The sequence below is a fragment of the Cibotium barometz genome, chromosome 6 (genome assembly GCF_041138505.1).
Source record: "Cibotium barometz isolate CiBa-2024 chromosome 6, ASM4113850v1, whole genome shotgun sequence".
Taxonomy (NCBI): domain Eukaryota; kingdom Viridiplantae; phylum Streptophyta; class Polypodiopsida; order Cyatheales; family Cibotiaceae; genus Cibotium; species Cibotium barometz.
The window spans coordinates 61,844,937-61,867,159 of NC_141051.1; the positions used below are offsets into that span (position 1 = coordinate 61,844,937).

The window sequence follows — 22,223 nt, forward strand, 5'->3', positions numbered from 1 at the left end:
GCGGGCGGAGGCCTGGCCCCAAAAGGTCCCAATAGCGCATAAAAAAGGCCAGCGTCAGTCCGTCCTCCCCTGGGCAACTATGTCGCCGGCAGGACCCTCAAGGCCTCGACAAGCTCAATCTCTGATAGAGGCGCACCTAGAATTGTACGCATACGGTCTGTGACCCTCCTCTGCACATGGACCCACACAGTCTGTCTGCAAACATCTCGATTCTCAGTGGCAGGCTCCGCTGAAAGCAGGTCTCTATAGAATGCAGTGGCAATGGCTCTGATCTCCCCGATCTCAGTAGCTACCGATCCATCCGGTCTACCAAGCTGGCAGACTCCTGCTCTTGCATGACGGGGCCCAGTGATCTCAAAAAACTCTCCAGTCACTCTATCGCCAAGCTGCGTCCACTGAGAGGCCTGACGACGATAGTAAAACTCATGTCTCTGCTCCTCTACCTCTCGAACCTCCTGGCGTGCCTGGCTTAGCTAGGACGCCACCCACTCACATGCAGGCTGCTACTCCTGAAGGCGCTGTAGCGAAGCAAGGCTACGTCTCAGCCGATGCTCCCCCTCGCGAATCTCTCCCAACCGTGTCAAAGCTGCAGCATGCAGAAAAGAGCTAAGATCGATGAGTCCCTGGGCACACTGGCCCGCTGCATCCTGGTCAGAGCACTGACTATCATGCCAGATCCTCTCAATGTCCTCAGCGAGACTGGGATCTGTAAGTACCCTCTCTAGGATCCTCAACTGCAAGCTGGGCTCCCGTGTCCTCTCCTCCAATGTCAAGATAACTAGCGCATGATCTGAAAATGAGGTGCCAGCGAGAATGCCGTCGGAGCCCCCTCGCTCCCCTAAACAGTCGCCCACATAAAAGCGATCAATCCGTGATAGATTAGTCCCTCCCTTGCCGGCGATCCGACCGGGAGAAACTAAGACTGTCCTGAGACCGGGAGAAAGCCCCATGCTGCCATGCATCAGTGATCCTCAGTGACATGCACAACCGGTCCCAAGCTGCAAGCTCCGTGCCGTGCACTGTAACATGACTGCCTCCCACCCTATCTATCGGGTCCTCAAGCATGTTGAAGTCTCCCCCGACACACCAATGTGCGGCCTCTGGCAATGCATCCGTAACCTGGGTCCAGAACTCTGCTCTGGGACTAGCATGATTGGGCGCATAGACGTTGAGCACGCCCAATAGCTCATCATGCATCCTCAGAATGACATACTGTGCTCTACTAGGCACAATGATCCCTCGATCCACAATGGCCTGCCGCCATACATCTGTAATGACCATGCATACTCCTCCCTGTCCACCCAAAGGACCAAACCCTGCAGACCAAAAAGTGTCCCATCTACCAGGCATCACCGAACCATATCTCCGGATCCTGCTCTCACCCAAGTGGTGCTCCTGCATCATCAAAATATCAATGCTGCCACCAACCAGGCATCTCTGAAGCTCCTGCCTCAAGCAACCACGATAGCGTATAAAATGTGCTCCGCCAAGGCCCTGTAAATTCCATGAGATGATCCTCATGGATGCCCTGCTGAGGTGGATGCTGTCTCAGTCGTACGGCGGGCCTTCGCAAGCGGCTTGGATGGAGAGTAGTCCCCATCCGAGCGGCTGCGAATCTGCCCACCCGGTGTGCTGCAAGAATCCCGGATCAGGCGCCAGTTGGTGGCTGTGGCCCATGGCGGCTGCCTCCCGCTCTGACAAAGCAACCTCGTGTATACACACATATCCAGGGTCGCGTGCTAAGTCTGCCACTATGCGAACGACCAAGCCAACTCCCAAAGTCGGCCTATCACATCTGTCACCTCCAGATCGCTCATGTGATGAGAAAACTCAACTGCCTGAGTCTTCAAAGTGCTGAGAGCGAGCTCTAGAGTCCTCTCCCGGTCGCAAGGGCCACATAGAGGGAACGAGAAGGCCACCGCTGAGTCTAGTGCCTCCTCCCCGTGGGCCAGAGGTATCACTACATGAACTCGGATGGGTGCTAGCTCATGGGGGCCCTCTGCTCCAAAAAGCCGTGTGAAGGTATAATCAAAAGCCTCGGAGCGCTGTCTAATGCCAAGGCGACTCAGCCGATTGCGGATAGATGAAATCCGTGAAGCCCTAATCGGCATAGGTCTCCTCTGTGATGCTCGAGCGAGGTCAGTGCTCAGCGCTCTCCGGACTGCAAGTGAACGCCAGGGAACTGCCAGGGCCTCCCGGGAAGGTGAGGCGGGCGGAGGGGGAGGAGGGGGAGGCGAGGGGGTGGAGAGGGAGCCGCTGCCGAAACCGGAGCGGAGGCGGGAGGAGGCGATGGTGGAAGCGAGGCGGTGGGGGGGGACGAGGGTGGGGGGGTGAAGGAGGGGGTGCTGGCATCTCCTCGTCCTCAGTCGTCGCCGCGGGGGTCTCCTCCTGGAGGGGAGAAAAGCTGTTCCTCACGGGAACCCAATGAGGCTGAGACTGTGGCTGCTGCTGCAGCGGTCTCTGGACGTGCTGCTGTGGCTGTCTCCCTCGGCGGTGCCCCTGTCCAGGTTGTCACTCCGAGGCCTCTGTGGCCTGAGCAGGTGTCTCGGAGGCAGCCTGCCGAGCTGAATCTGTGGGCGGGCCATCAGTAGCCTGCTGTGGTGAGGGTCGGGGTCTCCTGCGAGGGCAGGCCTTGGCCAGATGGCCAATTTGTCTGCAAATGAAGCACTGATTCGGGAGCCCCGAGAACTCCACTCTCTGATCTATCCATCCCCCCCCTATCCTAGGTAGCTGAATGACCTTAGGAAGGGAGGAGATGTCAGACACCAACACTCTGACCGAAGGTAGCCCAGCTGCTCTGGCCACCACTGAAGCAGTTGAGGGGCCAGTCTCTAGTACCGAGCCCACCAATGCTCTGAGCCTGGGGAGGAGCGAAAGATACTCCCGGCGGAGTCCAGGGAAGCAAACTGTAACATGAAAAAGGCGCTCTCCTTGCTCCGCCGCCGCTGCTGGGTCAAATCCATGCTGCCAAGGTCTGAAGAAAGCCCGAGCACCCTTGATGTCAAGGGGACTCATGGCAAGGACCTTGGCAACACTCTGGGCGGCCTCAAACTCGATCTGGTAATGTCCATGGCCCAATAGCTATACATCCAGGATCTTGCCCACATCTGCAAGAAGTTGGGCCTGAAGAAGATCCCGGATCTCCCCTCTGCTGGGGCGAGTGGGCAGATGGTGGAATGTGCCTGGAGGCGTTCCACCTTTGCGGCGAGGCTCGCTTCCTCTTCTGGCGAAAGAGAAAGCCTGATGGGGGTATCCTCAGGGGCGGTCGAGGGGGCTGCAGAAGAGTCCCTCTGAGGTGGGGCGGGAGGAGCCTCCATCAGAGTCTGAAGTTGTGGCGAAGGCGGAGAGAATGCGATACTTGCAAGAACCGAGCTGCACCCGAAGGGCGGGGGAATAAAAAAAAGAAAGAACCCCAGGGGGCGAAAAAAACAGCAAGAACGGGGGGGGGGTTAAGGCGACGAAGAAACAGGGGGGGCGGGAGCGGCGCGAAAGGAGAGGCGGTGGGGGGGAGAGAGGGCCGGCGGAGGGGGGGGGACGGGGCGCTGACGAGGGGAGGGGGCGCGAAGGCGAACCGAAGGGGGGGGCGAAGGCGAACTGAAGTGGGGGCGCGAAGGCGAACTGAAGGGGGGGGAGCAAAGGCAAACTGAAGCGGGGGCGTGAAGGCAAACTGAAGGGGGGGGAGGGGGGCGCTTCAGCGCGAGAGAGGGAGAGAAAGCGAGGAGAAGGGGGGGGCGCGATGGCGAGAAGAGGGGGGTGCAAAAGCGCTGGTAGGCGGGGGACAGGGCGCGAGGAAGGGGAGGCGAGGGGTGAGCAGCGCGAGCAGGGGGTGACGGCGGGAGCTTCAGCGAGCCAATTTCCAAGAAGGTCCCTTGTTGTCCCTTGTTCACACTTAGGCACCCAAACATGAATTAAATGATTACAAAGCCACTTAGGCTTGGGCATGGCTAGCCATTCTCATAATTACATTTTTTATAGTGCCGTTTCATGACACTTATTATGTTATCTCTCATGGGTAGTGGAGAGATATTCAATTAACCACAAAATGGGGTTAACACAGAGAGAGAGAGAGAGAGAGAGAGAGAGAGAGAGAGAGAGAGAGAGAGAGAGAGAGAGAGAGAGATGTGTACAAAGGGTGTGTGTGTTCTTCATGGTACGCTTGAAAACCTAAAGGTGATCTCGCTTCACAACAACAAGTGTGTGTGTTCCCCATGGTATGCTTGAAAACCAAGAGGCGACCTCGTGTCATAACAACATTGTGTGTATGTGGAGGGTGGGTGGGTGTTTTACACTCATGACATGCTTGAAACCAGGAGGCGACCTTATGTCAACTCTTATTGCTATTATTAACTAGATAGATCATAGGAGGCCCCTTAACACTTAGTAGCAAATAAATTATGGGACTCATGCTTCAACACATGCAAATTATTACTTTTGTAGAACTATTGTACAATGTACATGTCCCAAGAGTTGACACAAAAAAATGAGGTAGAACTTAGAAGATGGCAACAGTTCCACCATGAGATTTCAAGCAAGAGTGTCATCTTTTAAAACGAGCCATCACACCTTCAAATATACTAAACATTATTAATAGCAAATACACAAACCCTTTGATTCACAAAATATGACAGGGAGTTGACGGTCGAGATAAAGCTTTTCACAAAACACCCCACTTACCACTATATCATGCAATTGACAAGCTTTTAAGTTTCAAAAGCCTACTTCTACCTTCTAAAACAAAGAAAAGAAAAAAGAATTCACAGAATTTCCTCAGCAGTACGTTAGATTCCGACCAAGTACCAAGTCAACAATTTGGGGAGCGAACGAATGGGCACTGGGTACCCTTACGCAGGTATAGAAGTAACCGCGGGCACTGGGTACCCTTACGCAGGTATAGAAGTAACCGCGGGCGGCTGGATACAAACGAGGAATGCGTGCTCATAGGCTTCCATCATTATTACGCTGATTACAGGCAGGAACTACAGGCAGGAACAACTGGACTTGCACGTGTTGCTGTGGCCACAACCGACTGGACTCGAGGAGGAGGCATTGATTGCTTTACTTTCTCGGCATCGTCTTCTTCTTCTTCGGTTTATGCGTTTGCAGCCCCTTCGTCGTGGATAGCAGAAAAGAAAGGATGCGTTGAAGTTAGAGGAAGATGCCAAACGCGGAGAATGAGAGCGGGGGTTTGTCCAGGATGATGACTCGCCGGGGAGTGATGGTGAGCCTGGCCGGCCTCACCATCGTCGTCTTAACCCTCATCCTGGGGCGCGTCAATGCCACTGTGGTCCTCATCACTTCAAACAACGACTCCCTCTCCTTCCCGGACGTCGAAGCCAGCTTCGGTAAGCTTCCTCATCCAGGCTATTTCAATATTGCACACTGCAGCCTTAAAGTGCTTGGTTACCCAGGAGCATGTAACATATGATATGACATAGCAAGACTCTCGATGTTTGCCCTCACCATCACTGGCAAACCCTATGAATCCATGGTGGGGTTTTCCATGCCAGTCTCTTTATGTCCCCAGGATATGTTCTGAAGCTCGTTGAGGTCTAATTTCATCATTTTTGCGATAGCACACTCTTGATCATTGACTTAGTGGCTAATTTTGCCACATCCTTTGCTATTGTAGCGCTTGGGAGCATTTTATGTGACTTTATACCTGCCATGGTTAAAACAAGGCACTCCTCATTGATGGAAACCCCTAGTAAACATTTTTATGCACACCCCCCCCCCTGACCTGCTCTTTTTAGGTCATGTAGGAGATGCCCTTGCTTCTCCATAGTTGTGTGACACGTTACATTCAATAATGATAGCTGCATACAGGCATATAGGTTGGGGTTGCATCATCATTGTGACCGCACACTCTTGATCATTGAACTAGTGGCTCCTTTGCCACATCCTTCACCATTGCACAGCTGTTGCAGTGCTTGGGAGCATTTTATGTGTCTTTATACCTGCCATGGTCAAAGCATTTATGTGGTTCCACATGACCTTCTTTAGGTCTCAACGCTCAATTTTCTGCTCCTAGGTATTTCAGGTTATGTAGGAGATTCCCTTACTTCTCTATAGATGCCCAACACCTTCCATTTAATAATGGTAGCTGCATAGAGGCTTATAGGTTGGGGTTTCACCTTGTAGAAGTTGATAATGATGCATTTGTGGCACTTCAAAATGTAAGGAAACCACTCACAGGCTGAGAAACATTATTGTTAGCATCTCATGAGATTGTGTTTGCAACTAGGCATCATTGATGTAACTGTTCATTGGCTGCAAATGAACGGAGTTTATAATGCATTTCTGTCAATTTACAGGTAAGAGTATACATACATACCTACTTACATACATACATATGTATGTATGTATGTGTATGCATATATACATGTCGCGTGCACCCTGCACTGGGGTACACATTGGCACATTCGCATCATCATTAGTGCAACATTTGTAAATAAGTAATACGTTTTTTTAGGAATATTCGTCGTACGTCGTGACCCCATTGTGAGCCCTCAGTCTAGGGACAGTAAGGCACAATAAGTCTTCGAGCCATAGAGGTGAGTCTGGAGTCGGTCCTCTTAACCCACTCGGAGAATTCATTAGATAAAATGCATGTAGCAGTCAGTCATAGCTTAGGTCTGCATTTAGAAGCATCATTAGTATGTAGGCATGTATGGGCTGGAGTACAAGTTTGTACTCAAAGCAAGGCATGTGTTGTGTAGGGCACTAGGCAGCAGGCCGACAACAGCATATGGGCACCTTCTTTTGGACTCATATTCCAAAGCAGGCCGACCAGCACCAAAGTGGCCGACCAACATTTTTGGAATATTATGCATATTTTCTCCAAATACATCTGGCCGACAGCCCTTCTCTTGGCCGAGCTGCAACTGGAGTGCCTATATAAGCAGTCGCATAAATTCAGCACAAATCATTCAGATTTCAGCAAAGTCTCTAAGAAGATTACACGCAACAAATCAGCAATCAACATTCTACTCTCTGCAGGCTATCACTGTGTAATATGCGGAAGCTTCGGAGAAGGATCGGTACTTCAAAACTCAAAAATCAGCACTCTTTTCGCGACGGAATTAACGCACAAACTGAAAGACGATGTGCAAAAAATAGAGAGAGAAGGGGGAGATGGAGAGGACACAGTATTGGGTCCCAATTACCCTCTGTAGGGCCCCCACCACGGATGGTGTATTTGCTTTATTAGAATGATGTAAATCTGAAAACAAATACAAAGTACTTGACCTTTTCTTGGCTGGAAAACCTGCCCTTGACCTTCAGTCCTTCACCCCTTTGCTTTAGCAATGTTCTTGGCTGTCCTGGCCCTTGTTTGCTTGGAGCACTTGGTGAATTATGAGATGAGATCATTGAGATCTTGGCTGGGCTTTTATACCCCTCCTTTCATCCAGTCGGCCAGCTAATAAAAGCTCCACGACTGAGTTTATTCCAATAAACTGAATTCACACTATAATAAGTGCTGTCCAGCCTGCGCATGCTTCTGGGGCAGCATCCTGGCTGCTGGGCACCATGCGCATGGGTGTGGGACTGCCCCCCCACACCTGGCCGATTGGCTGGGTAGGGTTTCTGCCTGTCCAGCAGCAGTACAGCTGGCCGACAGCCCCTCCAGCCCCTCCAGCCCATGCCTTGGCTGGTGGGCACAATGTGGGCCCTCCTGGCCCCTTGGGGGTGGTTCTATACCTCCCCCATGCCCACACTAAGAATGCAAATGCAAATCCTCGCACTGGGGTAGCCCTATGGGCTGGCCCCATCTCTACATGCAAACCTACATGCCTACAGAGGCCTGGCATCCAGTTGCAAACCAGATACACAGCACATCTGAAATCATTCCAGAGGGAGACTCACAGCGCGGACTGGCACTGCTTCATGTGCAGGACAATGCACACCTGACCTTGGACTCATGTGCAGGACGATGCACACCTGACCTTGGACGACTGAGATGGATCCCTGGCTGACTCGTCCCGGACTGGGCTCACATGGGACCAGTTCACCATCCCAGGTCCTGCACCTTCTGTACAGAAATGTCTACGTGGCATCCAAGTGCGGGATGCACGTGACATCCCCTTCTGCTTAACTTGACGGAAGCTGCATAGCCTCCAAATAATCCGTCAATAATGCCGGATAGTCTTCGAAAAATTCTTTGTCGAGCCATACCGCTTCATGAGTTCCTCGGTCCTGAAACTTCGTGAGGAACTGTCGTAGTCTTCGGCCTGAGCCATGCTTGAAACGGTGCAGAAGGATCTCTTTTGGAACCGTTACTTCTGCTTCATCAATGATATCTGGTTCCGCTTCGTCTTTGACCTCTGAAGGGGGTGGACCTGCATATGGCTTTAACCAACTGACATGAAATACATCGTGCATAGTCCAACTCGGAGGTAGCTTTAACTGCATAGACACCTCATTAATCTTTTTCCGGATGGGGAATGGTCCGAAGCTCTTGAAAGACAACTTTGGGCATCGCTTGCCCACCTGCTTCAATCTTTGCTTCATAATCCGAAGATACACCCAATCTCCTTCCGAAAACTTCATGTCCCTTCGGTCTTTATTGGCCTGTCGAGTGTAGGCCTCTTGCGCTTTAGCCAATCTGTCTTTAACAGACTCTAGGATCTCCTGTTAAGACTCCGTCACTCTGTTCGCCTTCGGTACTGAAGACGAAGTCCTGGTTAACAACGACTGGAAAGGCCTTCCAAACGCTGCCTCATATGGAGTCCTGCCAATAGCTGAAGAAAAAGAGTCATTCAAAACAGCTTGAACTAAAGGCAAAAACGATTCCCACTTACCTTGCTGATCGTGGACATAACACTTCAGCACATCAAAGGCCAACTGGTTGTATATCTCTGTCTGGCCATCTGTCTGTGGTGGAATGCACTGGAAAAATTCAACTTAGTACCAAAATGATCAAACAATGCCCTCCAAAAATGACTGGTAAACTTGGCATCTCGGTCTGACACTATGGTCCTAGGAATCCCACCAATCGGGTACCAATGCCGAATGAATAGCTGGGCAACATCCTCGGCGGTCACATTGGCCCTGCAAGGAATAAGCATAACAAATTTGCTGAACCTGTCAACAATAGTTAAACACTGTGTATTACGCTTACTCGGACTGGGAGGCAGATTTGTGACAAAGTCCATTGAAATGTCTTGGAAAGGACCCTCAGGAATTGGCAAAGGCTGTAACAACCCTATCTTCTTTCCACGAGGAGCTTTCACCTTTTGACAAATGTCACAGTGTTGTACATATGTAAACACATCACGCCTCATCTTTGGCCAATAGTATTGCCGTTCTAATTTCTCCAGAGTCGAATTCATGTCCGTATGACCACCTGTAATGGCGTCATGGGCATCATGGAGAAGAGCTGCCCGGAATGATTTCATGACACACAGTCGGCCTTTGTAGAAAAGCCAACCATCGCGTATCAGAAAATGGCATGGTCCTGTGGCATCCACTGCCTGTTCCCACTGTGTACCGAATTCCTCGGAATCCGCGTACGTGTGCTTCATGTCTTCTAGTCCTGTACCAACAAGGTCAAGTCTAGTGGTCTGAATCGCAGATACTTGTCCCTTCCTGCTCAAAGCATCGGCCACTGGATTGGCCTTTCTTGGAAGGTACTCAATCATACCACCGAACTGCTGGAATATCTGACTCCAGCGGTGTTGTCGATCACTCCACTGTGCACTTGGCATCGTTTGAATCCAGCGCAATGCCTGATGGTCAGTGCGAACCTCGAAGTCACGGCCATACAGGAAATGTTTCCAATGTTTCAAGGCCTGAATAACTGCTAGGAGTTCACGATCATAGACTGAGTAGTTCTTTTCGGCGGGCAGTAACTTACGAGACATGTAAGCTACTGGATGACCATTCTGTTGCAATACACCTCCAATTGCGATGTGACTCGCATCGGTGATCACCTGAAATGGTTCGTCCCACGAGGCAAGGGCTAAACAAGGCGCTTCTGACAAAGCCACCTTGAGGTTCTGGAATGCCTCCAACGCACGTGGAGTCATTCGAATCTTTTGCCTCCTTGTTTTCACTCCCTTTAGCAGATCGGTGAGGTCTGCCGAGAGATCAGAAAACTTGTCAATGTGGGTGGAATATGCCTGGCATATACCCACAAATGAGCTAATGTCATAAGCGGTCTGAGGTACTTCCCAGTTAACAATCTCGGCCACTTTAGCCGGATCAAGTCGAATGCCTTCGGCACTGATTATATATCCCAAGTAATGTACCTGGAACAGATAAAATTCTGACTTCTTTTCATTGACATAGAGCTCGTTGCTTTCCAGTAACTTAAGGACTTTCTCCACATCGATGTCATGCTGCTCAACTGTAGCTGAAAATATGAGTATGTCGTCCAGAAATATGAACACACACACTCCAATCAACTCCCGAAAAATACGCATCATCATGCGGTTAAATGTAGCTGGGGCGTTCGTCAAACCAAATGGCATGACCACAAATTCATAGTGGGCCCGTTCTGTACGGAAGGCTGTCTTGGAGATGTCCCCCTCTACAATCCGTACCTGGTGGTACCCACTCTTTAAATCCAATTTAGAGAACACCTTAGCTCCATTCAGCCTCTCGAGAATATAGTCAATTCGAGGCATCGGGAATCTGCTCTTGATAGTCAGCTTGTTGAGTGCACGATAATCGACACACAACCGAGAAGACCCATCTTTCTTCTTGACAAATAAGATCGGTGCTGCAAATGGCGACACGCTGGGGCGGATGAAGCCAGCTTGCAACAATTCTTGGAGTTGGCGGTCCAACTCCGATTCCATTGCCTTAGAAAGGCGATACGGAAACTTGCTCGGGGGTTCCGAGCCTGGGAGGAGGTCAATCTTGTGATCCTCCGGTCTGGACGGGGGAAGCTGGGGAGGGAGACTGTCCCGAAGAAAAATCTTCTGGAACTTTTCATGGAGAATCGAGTACTTCTCGGAAGCACTGGCCACCGTCTGGGTTGTCTGGATGTAAATCATCGCACACTGTGCGCCTTTCCTGACTGCTCGCTTAGCCTGCAAGTGGCTTATGAGCGGAAAGTTTGGAATACCTGGCTCACACTTAATGGTCACCGGGGTGTTTGACACATTCCGATCAATGTGGAACGTGTGCTTGTCCCACTTGACATCAGGAAGAAACTTGTGAAACCACTGGATACCCAAAATTATGTCTGCTCCTACAAGAGGGGCAACCATAAAGTCACGCACAAACTCTATGCCCTGAATGACTAACTTAGCACCTAGAGCTTCATACTTGACGCTCGTTGTCATACCTGTGCTAAAACCCTCAACTTGTTTGTCCACCGGAGTTAGCTCGAAACGGGCACGCCTAGCGGCCTCTTCCGTGATCACATCCTCCGTGCTGCCGCTGTCAAACAAGACAACGACTCTCTGGCCACCTATGTAGCCAAAGGACTTGAGCAATTCGTTGCGCTCATACTCCTGGTCATGGGCGCCCTTCTGCTTATCTTCGAGCTCCCGGCTAATAATTGCTCCAACTGAAGCACCGGGGGTGGAAGAACTAGGGGTAGCCGCTGGGGTCTGTGTGGGAGCTGTGCTCACCACAGAAGCTGTGGAGGCGGCGGCGGCCTTTGGAGGCTTCTTCGGACAATCCCGAGAAGTATGTCCTTTTGTGTGACAAAAGTAACATCTACCCTCCTTCCTGTACTGAGCAAGCTCCTCAGCACTCAACTTGCCACCTGTCTTGCCTGCCTCCGCTTTCTGGTCTGGAGTAAGCTTAGACGCATTGTCCGAGTTCTTGGAGCCAGAGGCTCCCGGGCTCTGTCCTGGGGAAGACCCTGTCTGGTTCTGGCTTTTGCCCCCCGAGGCGTTAGCCTTGGGAGAAGCCGGCTGGGAAGTCTTGGGCTTGCCACCATTGTGTTTCATTTCTGCACTCTGCGCAAGCGAGAGTGCGTCCTCAAAGGTGGCTGGCCTAAACATACGCACCTCCCATTGGATTTGCGTGTCCAGGCCATACAAAAACTGCCCTTTCTTGTCCGAATCAGATAAGCCTGATTGTAGACACAAGGTCGAAATTTTATTGGCAAACTGAAGGACTGGTTGCGCGTTCTGACGCGCACCCCTGAACTCGTCTTCGAGTCGCTCAAGGTAGTGGGGCGGTAAAAACCGCTGCTTAAGATAACGGACGAACTCGTCCCACCCATAAGCTGCCATACCTGATCTGGTGTGGGCATGAGCCCACTGAGTCCACCAAGGAATGGCCTCACCTTCCAAGTACCAACTGGCTAAGATCACTTTGTCAATATCTGATTTCCTAACTGCGGCAAAGTAAGCTTCAAATTGATGTAACCATGAATACAGAGTAGTGGGATCGAGTTTACCATTATACTTACTGAAATTCATTTTCTCGGGAAAATGATTCGAGGGCGCCGCCGGTGTCAATCTGGCGTCCAAAGCTCTGAGGTAACGCTCGCGTGACACTCGTCGCATGGCGTCGTCTTCTCGTTGTCGAATCTCCAATGCACGCATCTGCATCTCAAGCAAGGAGCTTGGCTGCGGCTGTGACCCTGCGAGAGGGTCCCTGTGACGAGGATCTGGTATCTGGGATACGGAAGGAGAGGGAGGAGGAGATGGAAAACGCGACGCTGGAGAGCGAGAACGTTCCTCCAGAGCCAAAATCCGCGCCTTCTGCTCATCCAACTTGGTTGTCTGGTCTGCGATTGCTCGCATCATCTGCTGGAACATGTCTGTGACACTCAAGCCGGGTGCCCTAGATGGGCTGCCTGGTGCACTCTGGTCCCATGGTTCTGGTTCTCTCTCGTCGCCGAAACTCGCCATAGCGGGAAAATGCAATTCCTTTCCGGAACGCAATCTGACCATCCACTATCTGTGTGGGAGACTTCCGGAGGCTTCCGGAGGCTAAAAACCAACCGTCCTTCGAGGGACAGGAGTCACTCCGAAAGGGGTAGTCCACCGGCGTCTAAAAACCAACCACACGAGCGAAAAAAATTTCTGGTTTTCTTTGCTGAATCTTTGTCCTTGAAGTAGGCTCTGATACCACTGTAATATGCGGAAGCTTCGGAGAAGGATCGGTACTTCAAAACTCAGAAATCAGCACTCTTTTCGCGACGGAATTAACGCACAAACTGAAAGACGATGTGCAGAAAATAGAGAGAGAAGGGGGAGATGGAGAGGACACAGTATTGGGTCCCAATTACCCTCTGTAGGGCCCCCACCACGGATGGTGTATTTGCTTTATTAGAATGGTGTAAATCTGAAAACAAATACAAAGTACTTGACCTTTTCTTGGCTGGAAAACCTGCCCTTGACCTTCAGTCCTTCACCCCTTTGCTTTAGCAATGTTCTTGGCTGTCCTGGCCCTTGTTTGCTTGGAGCACTTGGTGAATTATGAGATGAGATCATTGAGATCTTGGCTGGGCTTTTATACCCCTCCTTTCATCCAGTCGGCCAGCTAATAAAAGCTCCACGACTGAGTTTATTCTAATAAACTGAATTCACACTATAATAAGTGCTGTCCAGCCTGCGCATGCTTCTGGGGCAGCATCCTGGCTGCTGGGCACCATGCGCATGGGTGTGGGACTGCCCCCCCACACCTGGCCGACTGGCTGGGTAGGGTTTCTGACCCTGTCGGCTGCCTGTCCAGCAGCAGTACAGCTGGCCGACAGCCCCTCCAGCCCATGCCTTGGCTGGTGGGCACAATGTGGGCCCTCCTGGCCCCTTGGGGATGGTTCTATACCTCCCCCATGCCCACACTAAGAATGCAAATGCAAATCCTCGCACTGGGGTAGCCCTATGGGCTGGCCCCATCTCTACATGCAAACCTACATGCCTACAGAGGCCTGGCATCCAGTTGCAAACCAGATACACAGCACATCTGACATCATTCCAGAGGGAGACTCACAGCGCGGACTGGCACTGCTTCATGTGCAGGACAATGCACACCTGACCTTGGACTCATGTGCAGGACGATGCACACCTGACCTCGGACGACTGAGATGGATCCCTGGCTGACTCGTCCCGGACTGGGCTCACATGGGACCGGTTCACCATCCGAGGTCCTGCACCTTCTGTACAGAAATGTCTACGTGGCATCAAAGTGCGGGATGCACGTGACACACTGAAGCTCCTCTTCCATTCTCAGCCAGCATATGTGCAGTCGTACAGCTATCTGGACTTGCATAAGTGGCCCCAAAGAGTCATTTGCAGAGTCCTTGGATTGGAGGATACTTAGCCGACGTACGGTCTTCCTCATCCTTGTGTTAGGTAGTCATGTCGCTTGTTCTCAAGCATTGCATAGCTGTTCTCCAAAGAATTAATATAAGCAAATACTCTTGCTTGCCGGGGGGGAGGGGGCGTGGGGGGGGGCTTCAATGGGTAATTGGGACCCAATACTTTGTCGTCTACTTCTCTTCTATTCTCTCTCTTCATGTTGGTATGCGCAAATAGCATCTTGGTTTGAGCTCCATGGGTTCAGTTTAGACAGACTTCCACCCTTCCAGTACTCTCTGGAGGCATCCTCTCTCACCTTGACACATTCTGAGATTAGTAGAGTCATCAGACAAGACCTCATTCACTTGGATACCAGGAGGACATGGCTAGAGCCCTCATAGGATGTAATATGCGGAAGCTTCGGAGAAGAATCGGTAACTTCAATACTCCGAATTCAGCACTCTTTTCGCGACGGAAATTAACGCACAAACTAAAAGGAGAAGTGCAGAAAATAGAGAGAGAGAGGTAGAGGTGGAGAGGACACAGTATTGGGTCCCAATTACCCTCTGTAGGGCCCCCACCACGGATGGTGTATTTGCTTTATTAAATGATGAGAAATCTGAAAGAAAATACAACAATCTTGGACCTTTTCTTGGCTAGGAATACCCTGCCCTTGACCTGAATCCTTCACCCCTTTTCTTAGCACCTTCTTGGCTTTGTCTAGCCTCTTATGCTTGAGCTCTTGGTGGAGAATGAGATGAATGAATGGGATTGTGGGCTCTCCCTTTTATACTAGCCCAACTACAGTAGTCGGCCAGTACTACTGCAGTCGCATTAAATGCTCCCACGACTGGAAATTCAGCATAAAATGCTGAAAATATTCACATAAGATGCTGCTTTTTTTTCCTTAAAAGGCTGGACATGATGCGCCTGCTTCTGATTGGCTGGACAGAGCCTTTGCAAATCTCAAGAGGGCTGGGCAGCCTGTATGGGCTGCCCCATACCTGCCCTACAGCCATGCAAAGGCTGTTTTCTCCTGAAATTTGTCTTTAGCTTTCCCTAGGGCTGTCCTACAGCCCCTCCATGGCTGGTGGGTTCAGCCTGGGCCTTCCTGGCCCTCATGGGGGTGGTTCCACATCATTCCCATGCCCACACTAAGATCCGGGGTAGCCCTATGGGCTGGCCCCTTGTTCTAAACACTAACTACTCAGTGATTTGGCATCCGGTACCATACCAGATACACAGAATCATTGACATCATTCTAGAGGGAGATTCACAGCGCGGATTGGCACTGTTTCATGTGCAGGACAGTGCACACCTGACCTTGGACTCATGTGGAGGACAATGCACACCTGACCTCGGATGACTGAGATGGATCCCTGGCTGACTCGTCCCGGACTGGACTCACATGGGACCAGTTCACCATCCCAGGTCCTGCACCTTCTGTACAGAAATGTCTACGTGGCATCCAAGTGCGGGATGCACGTGACATCTCCTTCTGCTTAACTTGACGGAAGCTGCATAGCCTCCAAATAATCCGTCAATAACGCCGGATAGTCTTCGAAAAACTCTTTGTCGAGTCATACCGCTTCATGAGTTCCTCAGTCTTGAAACTTTGTGAGGAACTGTTGTAGTCTTCGGCCTGAGCCATGCTTGAAACGGTGCAGAAGGATCTGTTCTGGAACCATAACTTCTGCTTCATCCACAATGTCTGGTTCCGCTTCGTCTTTGACCTCTGAAGGGGTTGGACCTGCATATGGCTTTAACCAACTGACATGAAATACATTGTGCATAGTCCAACTCGGAGGTAGCTTTAATTGCATAGACACCTCATTAATCTTTTTCTTGATGGGAAAAGGTCCGAAGCTCCTGAAAGACAACTTTGGGCATCGCTTGCCCACCTGCTTCAATCTTTGCTTCATAATCCGAAGATAAACGCAATCCCCGTCCGAAAACTTCATATCTCTTCGGTCTTTATTGGCCTGTCGAGTGTAGGCCTCTTGCGCTTTAGCCAGTCTGTCTTTTACTGACTCTAAGATCTCTTGGTAAGACTCCGTCACTCTGTTTGCCTCCGGTACTGAAGACGAAGTCTTGGTTAACAACGATTGGAAAGGTCTTCCAAACGCTGCCTCATATGGAGTCCTGCCAATAGTTGAAGAAAAAGAATCATTGAAAACAGCTTGAACTAAAGGCAAATACGATTCCCACTTACCTTGCTGATCGTGGACATAATACTTCAGCACATCAAAGGCCAACTGGTTGTATATTTCTGTCTGGCCATCTGTCTGTGGGTGGAATGCACTGGAAAAATTCAACTTAGTACCAAAATTATCAAACAATGCCCTCCAAAAATGACTGGTAAACTTGGCATATTGGTCTGACACTATGGTTCTAGGAATCCCGCCAATCGGGTATCAATGCCGAATGAACAACTGGGCAACATCCTCGGCGGTCACATAGGCCCTACATGGAATAAGCATAACAAATTTGCTAAACCTATCAACAATAGTTAAGCACTGCGTATTACGCTTACTCGGACTGGGAGGCAGATTTGTGACAAAGTCCATTGAAATGTCCAGGAAAGGACCCTCCGGAATTGGCAAGGGCTGTAACAACCCTATCTTCTTTCCACGAGGAGCTTTCACCTTTTGACAAGTGTCACAACGTTGTACATATGTAAACACATCACGCCTCATCTTTGGCCAATAGTATTGCCGTTCCAATTTCTCCAGAGTCGAATTCATACCTCTATGACCACCTGTAATGGCATCATGGGCATCATGGAGAAGAGCTGCCGTGAACGACTTCATGACACACAGTTAGCCTTTGTAGAAAAGCCAACCATCGCGTATCAGAAAGTGGCATGGTCTTGTGGTATCCAATGCCTGTTCCCACTGTGTACCGAATTCCTCGGAATCCGCGTACGTGTGCTTCATGTCCTCTAGTCCTGTACCAACAAGATCAAGTCTAGTGGTCTGAATTGTAGACACTTGTCCCTTCCTGCTCAAAGCGTCAGCCACTGGATTGGCCTTTCCTGGAAGGTACACAATCATACCACCGAACTGCTGGAATATTTGACTCCAGCGGTGTTGTCGATCACTCCACTGTGCACTTGGTGAAACCGATCCCGTCAAGTGGGAATAGACTCCGTTGGACACCCACACGCGTAATAGCACAACTTAATATCACAATTTGAAATGGACAACTTAATAACAACTTGAAATTGAAATGCAATGAAATGAGATAAATGGATACCAGCACTGGGGCTGGAACGGGTCGACCCCCCCTCAATATATGATATATTTATTGGGAGTATTTAACAAATACAATGCTCCAAGGGTTCCAAGAACCAGATGATGTCCATGTACAAATGAATACAGTACCAAACAAAATGCTCGAAGTAGATATTCGAAGTAGAACGACCACTAGCGTGGTCCAGTCTCTACGGTCCTGTGCCTTCACTGGACTCCGTGGAGAGCGCCCCATTGATGTTTTAAGACCACGCACAAACAGGCGCTCTCGTACTAACACCTGGCTCTCCCGATCTCAGAACCTTTGGACCGTGGTTCTCCAAGAGCTTGGACTACCCGGCACCGAACGGGTGTTGCCGTGGAGAGAATCCCTTATCAGATTTATCACAAAGTACTTTACTTAAATCTGAAAATTCACTTACTTGTGGATTGCAGATGGAAGTCCAATACCCATAGTGTCTGTGTGCAGCTACTTGAGAGGGACACCGAGACACAGCGTGCAGCACTCACTCGGTATGCGGGTTTGTTAGGAGGAGAACTACCTGGCACAAGATCTATGCGATGATCTTCGGGCCTTTGGGGAGGTAATTCACCTGGCAATGAATCAGAACAGTTGTTGAATGCATGAAGAAAATTCAGCCTATCATTAGTCATAGCATCCACATTTTGATGATTTGGCACAAGGCTATCACGAACAAAAACCAAGTACGGAGAAAGACTCTTTTTCATTGCTTTATTAATTTGGATGTGAGATACAAGTGGGATGGAATCCCCTTCTTTGCCAGCATCAATAAAATGTATGCGGCCTTTATGCATAAAAGAAATCATATTGGTCTTGTACTCTTTGCGGGACTCAAGCCTATGATGCCATGGCTTGCCCAACAATACATCACATCCATTTAGTGGAGCAACTAAGAAATGTTCATTATCAAGGTAGCCCTGGATATGTATGCGCAACTTCCCTTTGCACATGGGGATCTTCATGCAAAAATTTTAGCTCTTGCTCTTGTGCCTGCAAAAGCTTTCTCATATGTTCCATTTTAGCCCTCATTGCATCAGGCTCTTCATCAAGCATGACTGTCTTTCCTCAAGATAGTTGTCCCTTTGATTCACTATCATTAACCCTTTCAAGGGGCTTGTGCCTTCCTCGTAGAGCATCAGAACCACGCGAGGCACTTGATGGGCCCCTCGAATTAGGCACTTCCAAAGGGTTGCCTTGGCTGTCCATTGTGTTAAGTGTGCTAGAAGTGGGGTGTCCAATACACAGGTTCGTTTCCCCACTAGGAAGAGGGAAACAACCGTGCTTTGATACCAATGAAACCGATCCCGTCTAGTGGGAATAGACTCCGTTGGATACCCACACGCGTAATAGCACAACTTAATATCACAATTTGAAATGGACAACTTAATAACAACTTGAAATTGAAATGAAATGAAATGAGATAAATGGACACCAGCACTGGGGCCGGAACGGGCCGACCCCCCCCCCTCAATATATGATATATTTATTGGGAGTATTTAACAAATACAATGCTCCAAGGGTTCCAAGAACCAGATGTTGTCCATGTACAAATGAATACAGTACCAAACAAAATGCTCGAAGTAGATATTCGAAGTAGAACGATCACTAGCGTGGTCCAGTCTCTATGGTCCTGTGCCTTCACTGGACTCCGCAGAGAGCGCCCCACTGGTGTTCCAAGACCACGTACAAACAGGCGCTCTCGTACTAACGCCTGGCTCTCCCGATCTCAGCACCTTTGGACCGTGGTTCTCCAAGAGCTTGGACTACCCGGCACCGAACGGGTGTTGCCGTGGAGAGAATCCCTTATCAGATTTATCACAAAGTACTTTACTTAAATCTGAAAATTCACTTACTTGTGGATGGCAGATGGAAGTCCAATACCCATGGTGTCTGTGTGCAGCTACTTGAGAGGGACACCGAGACACAGCAGCATGTCGAGAGGAGTAGTTGCTTTGGGGAAAGTATTACCTTCTGAAGAAAAGAGATGCCGCCTATGTAAAGGAGGCACAACCGCCTACCAAGGAGATTAGGCACCCGCTGTGTAGGGCACAGCCACCTTCTTGTGGAGGAGGGAAAAGGGCGTAGTAGCCGCCTATGGATAGATTGAATAGCCCACTGGAGATGGAGAAGTAGCCGCCAGTTTGCAGAGCATAGCCGCCGGCCGCCTAGGTGTAGGAACACAACAATTGGAGAATGAATACACCGACGCCTTCTGTGGTTGGCAGTACAGCCTGCAGGGCTGCCTGATTGGAGGCGCACACACAGCCTATGTGGTCGCCTGGCTGGAGAAGTATACACAGCTGCCTGCAGGATAGGCAGCGTAGCGCCTGGCTGGGGAAGTACACAGCTGCCTGCAGAATAGGTAGCCTGCGCAGCATACAGTCGACTGTATGAACAGTAGCGCATCAGTTCTTGCACAGTCGTCGTTGCCTGATTATACAGATACGCAGCAGCCTGGGAAGGAGTAGAAACGCAGCCTGAAGTGATGCAGCCGCCTAAGGGATGGAGATGGCGTCGCTTGAAAATAAAACCAAGGAGATGATCGCCAAGGTTGCTACGATGGAGGTGGTGGCTCTCTTTTTGTAAAGGTTGGAGAGGGAGTTGCACAACTAGAGTTGGCTGGCTCCCCACGTTGCATGTGGGTGGCCAGTTCCATGGTGGTGTGGGTAGGTGACCATGCACCCACCCCCACACACACACACAAGTCGAGTGTGGCTCCCCACCTTGGCCCCTAAGTGGGTGCCCAAAGGGGGTACCCACTTTTAAGTGAGTGTGAACATATAACCTTATAAATCAAAAGGTTAGAATATGAAATATTAAACCAACATGTGCAATACACTTACCACCTGTTCACACGCAACAAAACTCGTCATAAGACAGAGCAGACTTCACGACTCACTGGCAGGCGTCCCCGCTCAGTAAGTGACACGTCAAACAGGCAAACACAAAAATACAAGTCATGCGAAAACAGTTTCAAACATGCAGAACATGAGTGCATGTGCAAATAGTATCATGGACATATCTCCCGTTCATGGAACAAGTACAAAATATCTGTCGGCACAAAAATGGCACGATGTAAAACATAAAACCTGGTCTTCCTATGGAGTGACAGTCCCATAGGTAAAACACAGTTCCAGGCATGAGCCTCCCCATGGAGTGACAGTCCCATAGGTAAGACACGGCACAAATACTGGCTCTTCCATGGCGTGACAATCTGTCACATGCACTCTGCACTCAGTGCATGGTGACAAGATGGCTCATCATCAGAAGTGCAGCAGTTGTACAGTTTTAGAACCCAATAGGATGATAATTGTCGTACGCCGTGACCCCATTGTACATCCTCAGTCCAGGATAAGTCAGGCACGAGCTACGTAGGTCATTCCTCAGCCTTAGTGGGTCAGTCAGTCAGTTAAGTCCCTTAACCCACTTGGAGAGAATCATTCATGCATGTAGAGTCCGTAGAAGCCTTAGGGTTTGCATCAGAAAGCACTCTGCATCCTGCATAATATGCATTCATATGCTTGTGCATCATTTAGAACATCCCAGAAGCCTTAGGGAATTTACTAGGATTTATCTGGTATTTTTCCCTTATTTAATAGTATTTATTTAGCATTATTTGCATTATTGGGCATTTATAAATATAAACTTTATTAAATGACCAACCTCCAGTTAGTATAAATAGGCTTGTATAGGGCTTAGTTATTCATTCAGTCTTCATTGTGCTAAGAGCTCTTCTCCTCAGCCCTTGGAGCATCCTTGCCTTCAGCCCTAGACTAATCCAGCCCTTGGAGCTCATAAGCTTGCTTCTCCAGCCCTTGAGAACCCCTTGCTTCAGTCAGCCCTAGGCGCCTGTCTTCAGCATCAAAGCAGCCCTGATTCAGCATCAAATCAGCCTTGATTCAGCATACTGTCAAGTCTCAGTTCAACGCCAGCAATCAGCCCAGCAGACCTGCGTTTTTGTCCAGCCGACGGCCGTACAGCAGCTCCTCTGCGTTTCTGTCCAGCCGTACAGCAGCAGTCTGCAGCCTCAGATTTCTCATGCGTTTCAGTCCAACAGCATCTCTGTAGGTCTGCGTTTCTGTCCACAGCAGTTTCCAGCCCTGAATCAACAGTTTGCAGCAGTTTCCAGCCCTGAATCAACAGTTTGCATCAGCATCCAGCCTTTTGTGCATCATCCATACATGCAGCAGTCATCTGGTGAAGGTAACACAGCATTCATAAGTGTTTTCAGCATTCTAACATAGTGTAGAACAGTCCACCTTCTTCTTCTCTCAGCCTCAGGTGTGCAGCCCTTCCTCATGCCCTTGGGAAGAGTGCATAGGCTCGAGATCAGGTCATCGAGGTGTTTCTACAGCAGTGTACAGATCAGCCACTCTCCGATCCTCCGAGATCTTGCGTTTGGCTTATCTACAGTCCACAGTCATTCTCTCTAAAGAAATAAAGCAAATACTATCTCGTTATCAGGATAGGGGGCCCTTCAGTGGGTAATTCGGGACGTACAGTTCTCATATCCCTCTCTCTCATCTCTTTAAAGTTTGAAGTATTGAAATGGATTGCTAAACTCACGAAACTCAGGATACAGAAGACGGTGTGAGCATTTGTGTGACAGGATCTTCCAATACAAAGACTTCCGCTGCATATCACATTGGTATCAGATTCAGATTGTTCACACACACCGTATCCTAGCGTGGGGGCATCCTTGGATGGTTAGATTGCATTCCGGCACGACCATCGACTTCAGCA

At 49.8% G+C, this 22,223-nt stretch overlaps 1 protein-coding gene across 1 annotated transcript in view; it reads left to right on the plus strand.

The window, feature by feature from the left end:
• The first annotated feature begins 4,865 nt into the window (after window positions 1-4,865).
• The window catches only part of LOC147637948 (receptor homology region, transmembrane domain- and RING domain-containing protein 2-like), an 82,762-nt gene continuing 65,404 nt past the window's right edge, over window positions 4,866-22,223 (plus strand). Inside the window, exon 1 of the mRNA XM_086799791.1 lies at window positions 4,866-5,342. Coding sequence (XP_086655917.1) covers window positions 5,156-5,342 — 187 coding nt within the window. The 5' untranslated portion in view covers window positions 4,866-5,155. The remainder of the gene's footprint in view (window positions 5,343-22,223) is intronic.